Source organism: Budorcas taxicolor, chromosome 16 (assembly GCF_023091745.1).
Source record: "Budorcas taxicolor isolate Tak-1 chromosome 16, Takin1.1, whole genome shotgun sequence".
Classification (NCBI taxonomy): domain Eukaryota; kingdom Metazoa; phylum Chordata; class Mammalia; order Artiodactyla; family Bovidae; genus Budorcas; species Budorcas taxicolor.
This window is the reverse complement of record NC_068925.1, coordinates 51,747,298-51,765,004: the sequence shown is the minus strand read 5'-3', so window position 1 is coordinate 51,765,004 and position 17,707 is coordinate 51,747,298. Positions and strand designations below refer to the sequence as shown.

General features: G+C 45.3%; 1 protein-coding gene across 3 annotated transcripts in view; it reads right to left on the bottom strand.

Annotated features, from left to right (window-relative positions):
* The window catches only part of GNB1 (G protein subunit beta 1), a 75,652-nt gene that overhangs the window by 12,553 nt on the left and 45,392 nt on the right, over positions 1-17,707 (bottom strand). For all 3 annotated transcript variants that reach the window (XM_052653620.1, XM_052653617.1, XM_052653619.1), the window contains 4 exons: positions 9,626-9,728; positions 5,672-5,710; positions 4,038-4,144; positions 188-251 (listed from right to left, as the gene is read on the bottom strand). In XM_052653620.1, the coding sequence (XP_052509580.1) occupies positions 188-251; positions 4,038-4,144; positions 5,672-5,710; positions 9,626-9,682 (267 nt within the window). In that variant the 5' untranslated portion in view covers positions 9,683-9,728. The remainder of the gene's footprint in view (positions 1-187; positions 252-4,037; positions 4,145-5,671; positions 5,711-9,625; positions 9,729-17,707) is intronic.

The following is a 17,707-nucleotide window of genomic DNA, read 5'->3' as shown; positions in this document are numbered from 1 at the left end:
TGGCAGCACAGGCCACGTGTGCCAGCTACGTGATCAGGTTTCCACCTGGCCCAAACAACTTTACTCTAAAAGGGACACCCCTGTGCTCCTCCGCCCTCTCCTTTACAAACTGTGCATAAGTGAACCCAGAGTTTAAACACCCGCCTTTGCCTGGGCTGGTCTTCAGGGCATGGTCTGCAGTGCCTACCTTGTTTGTGGTGTAGCTGTCCCAGATAATAAGTTTACCATCCTGCGAGGCACTGACTAGAAGCCTGGAGCAAAAAGACAAAAGCAAACTCATCAGCAACACTGGAGCCTCCCCAAAGACAGCAAATGAAAAGTATATTCTCACGACAACTAATACATACTTCAAAGTTACATTCCCTTCAGATAATCCCCAGCGAAGTTCTAATTGTTAGACCAACTCTGAAACCATGAGAAGAAAACACCCTCACAGGTAAGAGTGCAGGCCCAGCCACAGCCCCTCAGCTATTCAGATAAGACACGCTGGTTGCCTAGAGCTGCTCTCTCGTGGTTTCTGGTCACCATACACCAGATCTGAAGCCCACAGATCTTTCAAGAGTCAAGGTGGTAGGAAATATTTAGTATATAATTTTATGTTCCATTTTGACACATAAAAAGCATAAACATAAAGGACTAGTAAGTTTTTAGATACTCAGAATTTATAACCCATTTCTCACCAAAATGGGAATCCAGGTCTCCTAGAACCATGAAGGAACTGGTTTCCCACCTGCCTTGAAAAGAGATGCCAATCTAAAGCACACCTGTGCCTGGTCCCACAGAAGAGCCTAACGAACATTTTCTGTGCCAAGTTTCTTGCTCTGGTCAGTTGGGCTAAGTACGGACCGTGTGTGATGAAGAGGTGCTTTGTCTGCATTTGCAGAGATGGACAGGATGTTGCCAAAGGAAAGCATGACCAATAGGCAAAGGAACCGCAAACGCAAGTACTCCAGGAACCAGCCCCTCCTGGACAACCTGGGGACCCTGCCCTACAGGCGACGCTGCTCCAGGACGGGCGAGAAGGTACCCACGGAGAGACCCGTCAGTAGGGTGGACAAGGAGAAGGGTCTGCCGTTTCAGAGACTGCATCAAAACACGGTCTCAACCATCTCAGACACAAGTGCATTTGGCTTCTTGAACTGCTCAAACCTGAAGGTACCATCACTTGAGTCACTCTGACAATTGACCTTATGTTCTGAGGCACAGACTCCTTCACGTGGAGTCTGGCAGGGAATACACATGTGTTCAGCTCTGCATGACAAAACTAATTCCAATGCAGGCTCCAACTCTATTATTTTGGGGATGCAATTTCTTAAAGCAAATCCCTGCCTTGAGGTGCAGTTATAAATACATCAGGCACTTGAAAGACCCTGTGTATCAGATCAAGGGTCACTTGGCAGCTCTATTACTTTCAGGCCCTTCTAAGTACAGGTTGGCTGGAACATCAGAGCCAACGTAAAGAAGCTCATCCCCTGGGAAGGTCACCTCTGAAAAGGTCTCCTCGTCAGAAAGCTTAATATCTGCTGACGTGCCCAGGGTTGGAACCTTTAAGCAGCCCTGATCCCCCAGAAGGTGAGAGAAGACACACCTCTTAATCCCCAAGAGGACTGCCATGAGGCCCTGGCTCCTTCTGTCTCCCACTTCCTCGGAGCACAGAGGCAGAGCCAGGAGAAGGCCCAAAGCCCCAGTCTGGGTCCCAAGGTCTCCCCTTCCTGCACACTCACAAGCCTGGATGGATTAGCAGTGTTTCCCTCTCAACTGTATCACTTTGGCAGATTTCAGAAAAGGGAGAAAAGGTTTAACATTAATTCACATGATTGAAAGAGACTCTCAAACATTATAAAAAGCAGACTTCATATATAAAAATTACAATATATTGATAAACATATTATAAATACACATATAATATGTACTGACACAAGGGCGCCCACACACCTCACTGTGGGCATCTCCTACAGCTTTATCTCCCCTGAAAAATTTCTTAATTTATTCACTTGTTTTTAAAGTATTTATTTATTTAGCTGTGCCAGGTCTTAGCTGTGGCACGCAGATCTCCAATCTTCGTTGGGGCATGTGGGATCTAGTTCCCTGACCAGGAATCAAATACAGGCCCCTGTACTGGGAACATGGAATCTTAACTACTGGACCACCAGGCAAGTCCCTCTCCTATAGTTTTAAAATACAACCAGCTAACTAATGCGATAGTCTGAGAATACCCATGACCCACACAAATATAATAAAATAACTGGTATTCCCAAATTATTATTATGACTCATTAACCCTAAGTCATGAAAAAAAGTTGTATAATAAACTTTGATGTCTATGAAGATGCCATAAACAAAATGTACATCCGAAACATTTTAAAAAAATGATGTTAAAGAAGAAAATTTTACTCTCCAGAAAACATGGCTATCTAGGGGAGAAAAGTCTCCAAAGGGCTCTGGATAGCAGGAGTTCCTCCTTGGTATCATTTTTTGTTTTCCTAGTTTATGATTATAAAACAGCCCTTGTGTAAGGGCATTATAGCAGTAATTGCCATTTGAAAAGCAGCTGTACAACACACGTCCATGTACCCTACACTGTCCAAGAAAGTGAACAAGCCAGGTGGTGCCCAGCAGCCTTCCCGGTGCTCTGCCTCACCCTGCTCCGTGGGGACCACGACCCTGAACTGGAGCTGCTGCGTCCTCACGTTTGCACCTTCCACCACTGGATTCCCGAGCAGAGTTTGTGTTCGAACCAGAGGGCATGCAGAGCCTTGAGGATGTGGTCAGGACACCTGCATGATCTAGGGGCTCCCTGCCCCCTAAGCCCCTCTCTTCATCGTCACAGCTCTGGCCACACACTTGCCATAGTTCTTCGAACACAGCTCTCGGTCACCTCTCAGGACACAAGTGACTGTCCATCCAACTTCCTGTCTAACCAGGACATTGATGTTAACACAGATCAGGAAAGACCCCAAGGGTAAGACACTATATGACTGCCATCTATTTTTTGAGAGCAGAGTCTAAGATGGATGGATTAGTAAGGGCAATTTTCCTTTTTTCCTCTTCTATTCTTTCTGATCATTGCCATCATTAACAGGATCTAAGTTAGCTCTCATTTGCATTTGGAATTATATGGGATACTGTACAGAACAAACTAAAAATAGAATCTTTTGTTCTATAGCTGTTGACACACTAAAGCAGCCAATTTCACGAACAAAGAAAAAAATACCAAGCAGAAAATTCCTGACAATTAAAACATGAAAAAAATGCAACTCAGAGAAAAGCATCTGATGCTCAAAGTATAACATGTTAGGTATCTGAAAAAACACATTACAGTCACAACATCACATGGCTTTTTCTTTAATTATTTGGGAGGAAAAACGGAGAAAGATTCCCAGTACCATCCAACAGGAAGACAGAAGGAGCTGGATGGATTTCATTTTAGCAATGCTACAGGTGAAGGGAAACAGGGTATGAGGAAGGGGAAGGAGGCCCAGAGAGCAATGGTGACTAGTCACTTAGAAAGAGGTGTGAACACAGGCAGAATTCAAGGAACAGAGGGCTCACTAGAGAAAAGGGGGTGGGGCGGGCAGGCCAACGAGAGGCAGAGACAGCACCTCTCATGTACATGCTCCGTGCCCCAGTGCAGGCCCTCAGGAGACACGCAGCACTGTTTTAACTCTCCAGACACCACATGGACTGGCTTCTGATCCCTGAACCAGGTCACCAAAACCAGGAGAGGGTGTGGTCATGAGGCCACGAGAACAGGCTGGAAAGAAGAGCCATGGCACAGTGGGCAGGTCACCCCTCAAGGTGACACAGAGGGGATAGGTCAACCACCCCACCTGAGGTGGCATGGGCACTGTGCCATGGAGCTGGGAAGACAAAGTTGAGGGGAGGGTGGTGACAGGGGAACAGCAGTATGGCCAGCTGTCCTGCCTGCTACACGTCTGACAGCAGTGCCCAGTTTTTCCTTTACCAATCCCAGCCTGTGGGCTCCGGCCCCATCCCCCCACCATGAATGCCCACATGCCCACGTTCCCGCCCACACACCTGGAGTCGGTGCCCCAGTGCATGGCATAGATCTTGGCCAAGTGTCCCCTCAGCGTCCTCCTGGTGCGCATCTGGATTCTTCCCACAGGGTCAATGTTGTTTGTGATCTTAAAAATAAAAGTTACCAAGAATTAACACTATGGGAGGCACACTCTCCCCCCGCCCCCACTGCCAAAGTCTCCTTCACATCCACTCTGCTCAGTAACACCACCGCCCTGGATGGCTGTGCCTGCCTGGCTCCTGCCAGTTAGCCCAGCCTCGCTCCATCGTGAGGCCCCACCCCAGGCGCAGCAGCTTGGTGCTGGCCCAGAGCCTCCTCCCCCAACCCCCATCAGCGCGCTAACTGGCCATCCAGGCCCAGTTCCTCCTGCCTCTGTCCGGCCCTCAAAGGCTGCTCTTCCTCCTAATTACAGCCTCCTCAGTTGCGTCACCATCTAACAGGGCTCCAGGAACATAGACTGCTTGGTGCTGTGTGTGCTGAGCTGGACAAAAGTGGTCATCTCTTCTGCACTCTGGAGTTTAATTGCATGTGCACCTACTGTTCACCCAACACACAAGAACCTGATGTTCATGACTCTGGGTCGACAAATGGTAAGTGTGTCACCACAGTGGGCTTTAAAAAATGTAGAGTCCGAAGTGCATCTGAGAATTCAAATGTAGGTGATCCCAGCAGTCTAACTTTAACTTATTGTTTAACCCCAATTAAACAATAGCTTCTAAAGCATTGAGATGATGTAAAAAAATGTAATCATCCTCAACAGAAGAAGGAATATAATTCTTCTTTCACATTTCTGTTCATTGTTTGAGACAAAAAAATTTTTTTTCAATGAGGTGAAATTCACCATCTGAAAATATATAATTTAGCAATATTTAGTATATTCACAACATTGTTCCACTGTCAGCGGTATCTGGTTCCAAACCATCTTCATCATCACCCCCAGAGGAAGCCCCTCATCCACCAAGCAGTCACTCCCTACAGCCTCCTCAACCTTGGGTAAACACGAATTTATTTTCTGTCTCTACAGGGTGATCTGTTCTGGACAGTTCATATACACAGAATCACACAACATGTGACCTCCTCTCACTGAGCACCCATGTCTTAAGGTTCACCCTTCTATAGCTGAGTAAGTCCCACTGTGTGGACAGGCTGTGCCTGGCCCTGCTCTCATCCCCTGAGGGCACACAGCTGCTGGGAGCATTCGTACACCGGCTGGTCTGAGCATCAGCTCTAGTCTCTGGGTATGTACCTAGGAGTGGAGCCATGGGTCATAACTTGGGTTTAAATCTCTGAGAATCTGCCAAACTGGACTTTAGAAACTAAAGTTCTAAGGCAGACCTAATTAGGGAGGGAGAGGAACTTCAAAACATCCATATCGAAACTGTAATAATATTTATGACTCTGACCTCTGTAAGAGGACATAATTACTTAAGGCTAGAGAGGTATTTATGTTTTATCTAAAACTTACCACAGCCTATGCCCAGCATTGACAGTGACCTGCAAATGAGAACCTTCAAACAGGGGCCCCACCCTCGCTGTGCACCAAGTCAGAGCACCTCCTTCCAGAGGCCCAGAGCAGACTCCACAAGCACCAGCCTCTATAGCAAGTCAGTGACTCTGCATCAATGGTCCTTACCTGAGAGAGAGTCGCGTCTGCACACGCCTTCCGAGCATCCTGGGAAATGACAAGGACAATGGGACATTAGTGCTGCTCCCAGAACAGGCTCCCCCAGACCCAGGACGCAGTCTCAGTTAAAGTGAAAGTTGCTCAGTTGTGTCCAACTCTTTGCGACCCCATGGATATAAAGTCCATGGAATTCTCCAGGCCAGAATGCTAGAATGGGTAGCCATTCCTTTCTCCAAGGGATCTTCCCAATCCAGGGATAGAACCCAGGTCTCCCGCGATGCAGGTGAATTCTTTACCAGCTGAGCCACCAGGGAAGCCCAGGAAATACTGAAGTGAGTAGCCTATCCCTTCTCCAGGGGATCTTCCTGACTCAGGGTCAGGGTGTCCAGCACTGCAGGCGGATTCTTTACCAGCTGAGCTACACAAGGGAAGCAATCTCAGAGCCTCTACCAAGAGCCTCCCCACCCTGCCTCAAGCCCAGGGAATGGTGGACACAGAACCAGCCACACACGGACACATCTCAGCCTGCAGATCCCCACCCCCGCAGATCACCCCCCGCAACTAATGCACAGCACCCCTTGCCTGCCCACACCCCTGCCTGCAGACTCCAGCACCTCCCATAGCACTGCACCTGCGTCCTGAGTCGTGGGGCCCGAGAAACAATGTCTAAAAGCACTGAATGGCCAGCCCATGGAACTTTTCTTCTAGAATGTTAACTCAGGACTGTGTTTTCAAGCCTAACAATCACTGATGCTGACCTCTATGGAAAGGAGCAAAGGGTCTGGAGTCAAGGCAACCAAATCTCTGGCTGGTCACATCCTGCTGCTTGCTTTCTGATCTGTGAAATGACCTTGTGAAGCAGGCAAAAAATGTAATAAAAAGGGATGTTCCTGAAGCTAATGAAGACGTCCTTGTTGTTCCTAAGCAATCCAAGCTGCTAGAAAATAAATCTGGAAATCTCAAATCTGGATATGACTTTTACAAACAAAAAGCCACACACTATGAAGGGAAATGAGACACTGGTTTGAAAGGGTAAGACTCTGAGTGTAGGAGTGGGGCCCAAGAAGAAAATTTGGGTGTAGGAATAATTTTAAAGGAAACTGACAATTTCTCATTAAACTCTGCCATTGTGTAGCCATCTGCCCACCTGCACTCACTGATACACATCTGAACGCTCATGTGAACACTCCTGAAGGCGTCCAGGAGACCTTCTCCAGGGGCCAACAGCCTCACTGCTAATTATTTTAACTTCATGAAGCTGGTGGTAGTATTTACCAACCTAGAACATGGAGACATACTCAAAGAGATTGCTATTATAAATGTACCAAATAGCTAGATTCCAAATTCAACTTAAATTATCCTATTAGAAGCCACTCTGCTCAGTTAATTCTGCCTATTTAATTATACAATTAAAACAGGAAAATTATATAATTGAGTATTTCTGTGCCAGCACCTACTCTGGTGTCAGGACCAGGCGGAGTGGAGATCCCAAGCAGCAGGTCTCCCATGCGTGGTTTTGTTACGGTCCCTATGTTCAGTATTCACTTCTGAATACCGTTCTTACTGATGTTATACAAGGCTTTCAATTTTAAAAAAGACAAGTATTTAAAAAAAAAATTTTGGCCATGTCATATGTGGCCTGTGGGATCTTAGTTCCCTGACCAGGGACTGAACCCAGACCACCGCAGTGAAAGCCTGGAGTCCTGACCACAGATACCAGGGAAGGCCCTGGGTGGGACACTAGACAAGAATTAAAGGAAAAAGCAAACCAAGGACATAAGCAGCTTCGCCCTGGTTAGTGTCCAGAGACTAAAATGGATTTTGTGATGTCCACAGCAGACTGTGATGACACAAGAGAACAGAGAAAAATCATTTTAGAAACTAAACACAGGACCCACAAGTGCTGGTGTAGAAGTCTGCAGCACTCCTCAGGACAAGCATCTACACTGTGGAGAGAGCCTTCTCATAGGAGCCATCTCTGCAGCTGCTTAAGACTGACAGTGATGTTCAGCACTCTTCAGACTCAAGGCCAACTAAACAGCCTGGGGCAATGTTCACAATGGCTTATTGTTTAGCCGAGGCGGTCTGTCTGTGCTGAGAAAAATCACCACCGTGCCCCTCTGCAGAGAACACCCTGGCCTACAGTCAGTCAGGCCGTATCTGGGTGGATGTCCCGCCAGCACAGGACAGCACGTGGTGAGGCCATCCACCTGGGCCACAGTAACTGCAGTGCCCGCACATGCCACACGGCCTGGGGTGCTCACTGGCAGGGTTAGCCCTGGAGCTCTCCTTCATCTATCAGAAGCTCTCGTGTCTAACACGCACCACATTTCAGTCAGCGTTCTTCACTGATACCACCACAGGTCAGATGAGACGGTGCCTTGGGGTCTTTCAGCTGAAATACCAATCTAAGAAAAAGAGACCCTCCAAGCGTCATCCACCATCTCCTGTTGGACTCATTGTGTCTGCATTCTTTAACAAGTACGTGTTTCTTGAGCAAGCAGGAAAAAAGGTTTTCCTTAGCTAGAGAAAGTCTTCCATTCCCGTTTGATGTACTGCCAATTCTGTTTTGTGCAAAGAAAAAGAAACCAGCAGGGCTTCAAAGGCAGGGCTGTTCAGCTCTTTGGCTCTACCTGTGGACAGTCCATGGGGAGGGGAGGCCACGAAGATGCCAGAGGTGCACACTGAGGCAGTTTTGTGCTAGAAACACTGAACTGGCAAGACTCAGCACCAAGAATGTGCAATAAATGTACTTATTAATTACATGTCAATATGGTAATCTTATATATACTGGTTTAGATACAGTTGCTAAAAATTAATCCTACTGGTTTCCTTGCACAGTTTTCAAGTCCATACATGGCTCACAGGACAGACCTGTCCCCTATGAGGTGGGCTGCATGTGCTTCACAGAAAATGGGTTAAGATGCAATACTCACTTTCAACCTTTATTTTTTCCCACAATATTTGGATTTTTTTTTAAGCCTATACCATACAAACTTTATTTGCTACAAATAGATCTGAACCCACTATTTATGAACAACAATTTGTTGTTAGAATAACAAAGTTCTGATTTCTATATTCCAGAGTGTGGCTGGACGTATTAAACAAATCTGCTAAGTCTTCCTTATTCTTATTGAGCTATATTGTATCTTTTAACTGTTGAGATTGGAAATTCTTACAGTAGAAGGATCTCTTCTGTCTCCTCTTTGGTGCATATCTCAAATAATCCCCTTATCTTTTCTCAAGCTCAGTTAAGAAGCTGGCTAAAATGACACTGGTCTTTCCTTCCAATTACCATCAGGCCCTTGGAGCATATAATTGGTCATTTAAAAGGAAATAATTAGGTTTCCCTTTGAAATACCCGTGGCTCTGAAGCATGCTTCTGCAAACCTATCAGCAGACTGCATGGAGGGGTGGTGAGGAGGTGCTGGACAACTTTGCAACTGTCCTTCTTTCCAACGGACAGCTGGACGGGACCCAGCCATTTTTATCTTCAAGTCAGTGTCTCTAACAGCCAAAACCCTCCCTAGGGAGCACTCAAGAACAAATCACCCACACCTACAATACTTCTATTATTGTTGACACTCTTGCTTTTAAACAAGTTTCCTGCCCTCAACTCAGGGGTCACAGTGGGGAAGCAGACACCACACTCTGTACGGTGGCCAAAAGAAGGTCCCGCAGCTAATTCCCAAGGTTAAGAAAAGAGGCTCTGAAAGATGTCTATCATTTCTATGGAAACATTCCTCGTGTATTCAAGCAACAATATACTAGAAAAAAATCCTGAAAATAAGGTACTAGGCCAAACATCTGGATCTACAGTTTCTACATCCTGGGCCAATTAAGATTCAATTTCAATCCGAAACAAGGAATAGCCATTCTGAAACCCATCTTTCCTTAAAATGGTTACATCACACCTGAAATCCAAATGATTAATAAAATGAAGCATACAGGTAGTTTACATACTCTGATTTGGTTTTTAAGCTGTTCGGCCTCCTGCCGTAACTGGTCAAGTTCACTCATCTTCTAATCTTAGTGCTCTTCAAAGCCACCTCAACGAATCTGAGATCTGAAAGAGAAAAACATGTACCAAAAATGAATAAACAATGACTGAGTCATTTAATGAAGCTGGTGAGATAAGGGACTTGAAATTTTGAGAGCTGTGGTTTCTTTATAAGTCAGAGAACTTTTCTTTAGTCTTCATCAGAACACATAAAATGCCCACAAGGGCTGGGTCAGCAGAGTTTAAGTACTCTTGTACATGAGTCTCGAAAAATGACAGTGTCCAGCAGACAGCACAGAAGGTGGTGGTGGGCTGAAAGAGAGAAAGTCTGTCTAGAAGCAGTTTTCACCAAAGATCCGGACCTCACTATAAATTCAAGAACCTAAGAGTGATGTTTAGAACAGCTCTCACGTGAAAACTCAGGGCAGTTAGTTCAGGATGGGGCACAGCGGCCACCTGGCAACCTAGCACCTCAAAGGCATGTTGATGACCCTGAACCCATGACTGCCCAGGGGACATCAGCAGGTCACAGAGCAATCCCAGAAGGACTCAGCTTGGTGTCCAGCAGGCCTCTGATTCAGGACAACTTACTCTCCCACCAAAATGGGCTCTGGGATCCCAAGAGACTCAGAAGCATCACTGCAGCCCTTCCAGGCACAGGCCCAAGAGGGCTCAGTACAAGCAATCCTGCTGCCTACTCCTGCCCCAGCCCCACCCCCACCCCTAGGCTCATGAGACACTATTCTTGAAATCACTGTCAAAACAAAATTATCTGTTAAACAAGAGATGTATTTTCCCAGGGGAATGCCATAGTTGGGGGTTGCATTTCTGACCAAGAACATAGCTGTTAAGTCAATCCTAACTGTGACCAACAAAGCCAAAGAAACAATCACAAACATCTTTTAATCACTTAAGAACACAATTAGCTCCCACCTGCAAGCACAGCATATTCCAAGGGCCTCAATTTCCTATGCAAATACAGAGGGGGAGATTCTTCCATCCTCGATTTTGTGTGAAAGTCACAAGGTTATTATAATATATACCAGATATTTAATTAAAAGTGTCCTTTATTTTCTTGAGACTGGAGCACATCTGGGGGAAATTATCTGGATGACCCAAGAAACACAGTTGTTAGTTCCCTGACTTTAGACTTTCTTTTCCCTCACAAAAAATAATTGTGATATAGTTTGTATTGATGTGTATTTATTGAGAAAATAAGAATACTTTCCCCAGTAAAAAGCACCTTTGAAAAGGATGTTACATCCTGGATGCTGCCCTCACCTGCCCCTGCAGCCCTGGTCTATTCACGGAACAAATCCCACTGGCTGCTGGGCGCACCGCGCAGGAAGCACAGAAGTGCTGGGATTCCAGAGACAGCAAGGCCCTAGCACTGACCCTAAAAGGGGGTCCGCACCACTGCCAGGAAAGGACTAATGGGTAGGGCCGGACGTGGGACTGAGGCATCTCGGTAGGACAGTCAAAGGCAGGGGAGGCAAGCCCAAGTGACGAGAGAGGCGTTGCTTCAAGAGGGTGCTGTAAGTTTCACTCTCGCAGACCCCCGGCACCTCCCTGGACGAGTGGAGCTCAGCTGAAGCTACCCTCCACGATAACTGGGCTGATTCTCTCGTCTTCACATATAAACTCAAAGGACTGCAGCTGATGAATATTAATGTGTGAAGTAACAGGGCCAAGAGAACACGAAATCATTTCAAAATAGAAAGCTGTGCTGATGTGCCCCTAAGCTTCCAGACTGTGCTGCACACCCCACCCTCCTGAGCACGTGCATCCACACGTGATCAGTTATTATCATAAGGAACAGTCCGCTGAGTCGGGGGTAGTTTTGCCCCACTAACACCCCCACCCCCATCAGTAAACAACTGTTCTTAGTCTGTGGATAAGCGACTTCCTTCAATCCTTCCAAAATCCACATGAAGAAAACTAACAACTAACGTTATCATGAGGTACACTGAATTAAATGGTGAGTTTTAGTCAATAAACCATACATTCTGATCTTAATTTAAACACTAAAAAGCTGAGCTAGTTTTTAGGTAAGGAAAACCCAATAAACTCCTAGGATCAAGATAAACAGGTCAAGACCCAAATTCTAGTATTAGGTGGAATCGCTCTTGAGATCTTAAAATTAAATATTTCTTTTAACTAGATGCTCTTTTTTACATATTATAAAAGAATATATACATGATAATCATCCAGACGTATTGGTTCAAACTAGAGAAATTAACTTACTGAAAACCTAAATATCTTTAAAATGACAAACTCCAATTCAGTTACCTCACAAAATTTCAGAAGCAGTAACAGTACTTGCTGACTTCAACCTTCAACCACAAGCAAAGAGAAGAAAACTGGATCTATTTCTTTCATCATTAAATTATTAACATTGCCTTTTGATTACTGTTCTGTCTATGATCAGCGTCCACAGTTAAATCTCAAGAGACTCAAAATTCGTATTTGTTAATATTTAAAGGAAAGGTGCTCAGTAGTGTCCCACTCTTTGCGACCCTGTGGACTGCAGCCTGCCAGGCTCCTCTGTCCATCGGATTTTTCAGGCAAGAATACTGGAGTGGGTCACCATTTCCTTCTCCATGGGAATCTTTCCCACCCAGGGATAAAACCTGGGTCTCCGGCATTGCTGAAAGATTCTTTAACCAACTAAGCAACCAGGCTACTACCAATCAGAGTCCAGAAAGGTCCAAAAATTTTTATCTTACAGTCTGATGAGAAAGAGAAACTACTGGCAGACATTTAAAACAAAATTCAGCCATATTCTATATTCTGCCATGTTGAAGAAGGTGTCTGTAGAGGGACTTTCCCTGATGAGGGGTACCAGGGGGCCCTGGGGTTCACTCTGACCTGGCACCAACCAGGGCCTCCTCCTTCCCGGGCTAATGGATACTGAACTGGCCTCACAGGATGTGCATGAAAGGACCAGGCAGTGAGGACTCCCCCAAAGAGAAGCTGGCACCCCAAGAAGAGCAAGGAGCATGCACACACGTGCAGAACAAACTGAAAGGAAGCAGAACAACTCTGAACTCCCACAAACTGAAACCCCAAATGCTCTTTTGTGGAGAGACAGCAAATGCAATAAATGGGGTACAGGAATGTACATAAAGGATGAAACTTCTCCTTTTGTGTCTATAAAAAGACTACACATCTATGCTCACATAAGTAAGCAATCTTCTTCTACATACATGAGAAAATGTTAATGGTTATTTTTGGAGAAACACAGGAATAGTGGGCAGTTCTGATTTTTTCACATTATCATATATATATGTATGGATAAGAGAAAAAGAAAAATTATGTATATATATATATAATATGTATATATGTAAGTTAACCAGTTATCTGGGCCTTGAACCAAGAAGCGCTTACAATTTTTCCTCCATTTTTCAGTTAAAAAAAAAGAGCAAACTAGTTGATATTAACTTTTTACTGGATGAACTACTAAATATCACTAATAACAATAATGAAGACAGCATAAAAACCCTGAAAAATGCTCATTATATGTGAAATGAAAAACAAATGTGTGTCTAATAATTTTAGCTATTTTAAGACCAAAACATAAGAACAGCAGAATTACTGGCTATACTTTTCTCTTTTTTCCAAAGGCTGGATATGCCATTCAAATTCCTTTGATGACAAAGACGAATGAACACTGAAGGTTTCACTTACATGTGGCGTCTCTGCTGCTCTCCTCACTGTCCTCAGTCCCCCAGAGCCTCCAGGAAGCCCACCATCGGTTACGTGGCCTAGGCTCCTTCTCTCCTCCAGGGCCAAAGTCACAACTAAGTACTGGCCATGCTGACTCAGCACCCTGATCAGTCTAATCCACTAAGACAGGACCTGCTGAGAGCCTCACTTCTGTTCTCTGTGACCCACATCTGCCACTAGCTTTCACCTGTTTAGGAAACATTTTCCACAGAAATGTAAAGTAAAAGCAAGTACTGTGAAATGATATGTCCAGCAGTGGCTTCGAGCAGCTTCACAGCCTAGCAAGAGCCCAGTCCTCTCCACTGTATCACAGTATAACTTGGGTTTTGGTTCTGTACAGACAAGGAAAGTGACGTCCACCCCTCACTCTCCATTCTGGTCTGCGAGTGCAGGGGTGGAGAAGAGCACTACTGAGACCACTGCAAAGGGCTCCGGAAGCCTTTCTGTGATCAGCGATCAGATCACGAAGTGCACCCTCCACGAAGGAGCCAAGAACAGGCGGGCTCAGCCCACTGAAGGGCAGGCAGCCAAGACACCAACCACCAGGGCCCCTGCTGCACGTAACTGCCTGGGGAAGCAGCAGCCCTGATGGTACCCTGTGCCCCAGCGGCAGGAGTCTGCTGACCTGTTTGGCCAAACGGGTTCCACACCTCACCTCCAAATAAAGCAGCATTTGGAGAGAGGAGTTTGCATGAGGCATTTAAACCAATTTCACCAGCTTTTCTGTTTTTTCCCTTCATTCCCAAATCCAAGTTAATCTCCGAAATTGAGGCAGCACAACTCCACAGGGCAAGGTACAGGGCACAGGACACCTCCTCCCAGGGCACCCCCAGGCTTCCCGGGGGTGGGGAGTAGATGCTGACAGAGTTAAGAATAAAATGCTGGGTCTGAAATTCGATTTAAAAAAACTGAGGAGGGAAACAGGAGGGCATAGAAAAACACATCCAGCCAAAACTTGGTAATTGCTTTAGTTTGGTGATAGGAGGTCCTTATGCTATTTATTAACTTTTTCTATGTTTCAATTTTCCATTAGAATAGTTTCTTTTTGAATGTTAAGAGACCTTGAATCGATTTAAAATCCAAATGTACAGAAAAAACCAGGACAACCTGAATATGGTCTGGGTATCTGATGACAAGGAGTCGCAGCTCTTCTGTTCGTTGTCACAATGAAGCTAAAACCCATAACCATAAGACGTGCTTCTTACTTCTGAGGGAAATGAGACTCTGATAGGAAGAAGGGAGGTTAAACAAAACTAGGAGAGTTTTGTTCGAGCTGCATGATTTTAGGTAATATTCTTCTTTTAATCTATGTTTGAACATTCTCTTAATAATTTTTTTAAGTCATTTTTTCTTGGTACTGTTTGACTGCAAGTATATATGCAATTGGTCATGTGTCTCATTTTAAAAATACAGACGCATAGGTATTCCTCAAGCAGATCGTATTGTATTTTGACATGGATCACGCTGCCATGTTAGCTGGTTGGTTGTGAGAGTCAGTCTCAATAATGCCCAAATTTGTCTGAACAACTCAATGGTTGACCCTGGAGGCTTATATGATTCAAAAGTGATAAAAAATAAGTTTTGATGAAACATTCGTTATCTTCTAAGAAGCAGCAGAAATCAACATACTCAACACTCAGTAAGCCATAGTTAGCTTTTATACAGGTAAAGACGGTAATGGAGACGAAGACAGGAGATCCCATTACATCTACAATTCTCATCTGGCTCCGGATTTAAAAAGCATCCAGCAAATTCTTACACATGTTCTTTGACACTGTGTTACATTTTCTTAGAATGCAATGACTTAGGACTTCCCTGGTGGTCCAGGGGATAGGAATATGCCTGCCAATGCAGGAGGCATGGGTTCCATCCCTGGTATGGGAAGATCCCACATGCCCCAAGTCAACTGAGCTCATGGACTGCAACAAGAGAAGCCAGCCCAACTAGAAAGCAGTCCCTGCTCACCCCAACTACAGAAAGCCCACACACAGTAACGAAGACTCTGAGCAGCCAAAAATAAGATAATAAATGAAAAAAAAAATTTTTTAATGCAATGATTTAAATAGTCTGCCCCCAACATCTAAGCTATCTCATGAGATTTTCCTGTTTCTCAATTTTCTGATGCAAATTTTATTTGTTTTTTAGCCAAACCACACGGCAGATATGTGGGATCTTAGTTCCCCGATCAGGGATCAAATCCACAAACCCTGCATTATAAGTGCAGGGTCTTAAGTGTTGGACTGCCAGGGACGCCCCCCAAATACAAGTTTTTAAAGAAAAAGCACAGCCCCCATTTAGTGTTTACTGCTAGACAATGCATACAGGGGAGACTTGCTTCTCACATTCTACATTTAAGACAATGTAGCATAGCCTCCTTCTCAAGCTACTAAGGCCAATTTAAGCATATTCCCTGAAGCATCAGTACAACCTAAAAATGTAAGCATTCTCACCAGAAATCAATTGATACAATGATGATATATTAGTTCTGTAAATAGAAAAAAAAAGATACAACGTAGACTCTATTGGGAAAGTGAATTTACCTATTAGAGCTACAAAGGTCTGACTGGCTCCAGGTCCCCAGCTGATGTTCTCTAAGCAGGAAGAGGAGTCTCAGTGTGTGCTGAATCACTTTAGTCCTGCCCGACTCTTTGCGACCCCATGAACTGCAGCCCATCAGGCTCCTGTCCATGGGATTCTCCATGCAAGAATGCTGGAGTGGGTTGCCATGCCCTCCTCCAGGGGATCTTCCTGACCCAGGGATTGAAACCACATCTCTTATGTCTCCTGCGTTGGCAAGCAGGTTCTTTACCACTAGTGCCACCTAGGAAGCCCCTTCAGTTTACTACCTTTTGAAAATAAATGTTCTCATACTTTCAAATCATAATAAAACATACACAGATAAATTCACGAAGTCACTGACAGCCAAAAGCCACTTCCACGCAAACTGAATTTCTGGGAACCTGTGTATCAATTTAAGAAATCCATGCACACTGACATCAGGGGAGAGGAAAAGCCCCTGGTGCCATGCAGGCATCTGGTCTGCTGCCTGGAAGTGGCTCCTACCTCTTCCAGAACACACTTCCCTGGTTTCCCAAGACCCAGCACCAGTCCTTGAGTGAGAAGGACCATCACAGGGCTAAAAGCACCCAGAGGGGTTTACTGTCTAACAAAAGCTAACCACACATCAGGAACTTCCCCAGCATTCCAGTGGTTAGGACTTGGCACTCTGCTTGTCAGGCTCATGTTTGCTCCTTGGCTGAGGAACTGAAATCCCACAAGCTGCTCAAAGCCACCCTCTCCCACCAAAATAGTTTCTTTAAAAAACCAACCATGTACCTGGAGACAGTAGGAAAGTACTCCGGCTCCATGGACAGACTGCAGAGCACACAGAAAGTAAAAAAGTACCTTTTGTAACGCCGCTCCATCCTCCCTACACAGAAATGGTATCAAGTACTGCCGATTCCCTATTTTGTTTACTAAAGCCCATTACTTAGAAGACACTATCTAGTTTTACCACCATACAGAAGGTAATTATGGTTCCTATGCAAGGTCACATTTGGAAATAGTAACTTTTCTATCTTCAGAATAGTAAAATGCAAATAAAGAATTTACATTTCATAATAAAACATCTGATAAGAAGCATGTTATAGAAAGCTTTTAAAAAGTTGCAAACATACTGCTATTGTACTGAATAATTTAAAACTCAGATTTATTTAACCTAGCACATGAATACTATTTTGTGCCTGCTAAGAAAATTCTTGAACCAGAAAGGAACATGCATCTCAGTCCACCTTGCATTTATAGGTAACAAAGCACTGGAGCAGACCTAGGAGACCCCAGGGCCCTGGCAGCACTGCACAGTGGGAGCCGAGGAGCCCAAGCAGGCAGGGTGCAGGGTGCAGCGGGCGGGTTCCAAAAGGGGAGAGCCCACCTGCTGCCCAGAGCCCACCTTTGCAGGCTGTCTCCCGCACAACCTGTGCGTCCAGGAAACCTCTGCGGCTTCCAAATGCTCATTGGCGCATGGGGAGACTCCCCTCGCCCAGTACTCAGGTCTCCCCAGCCTCCCTGTAAGAGTCAGGAAGTTCTGATCTAATGATTTCAGAGCCAAATTTAATACACAATGGACGCCATCTAAGACGCCTGCACCCGGAAGGAAGGAAGGGCTAAACGGGAAAGGTCATCGGACTGAAGTCAGCCACACGCGACACAGGCCCCTCTGAGGGGCTGCCACCCTCATGCTGGGGGAAGACTGCTCTCCACCATGCCACATGCACACCACTGCGCAGATAATCTCTGTCTTTACACTCACTCCTGGCAAA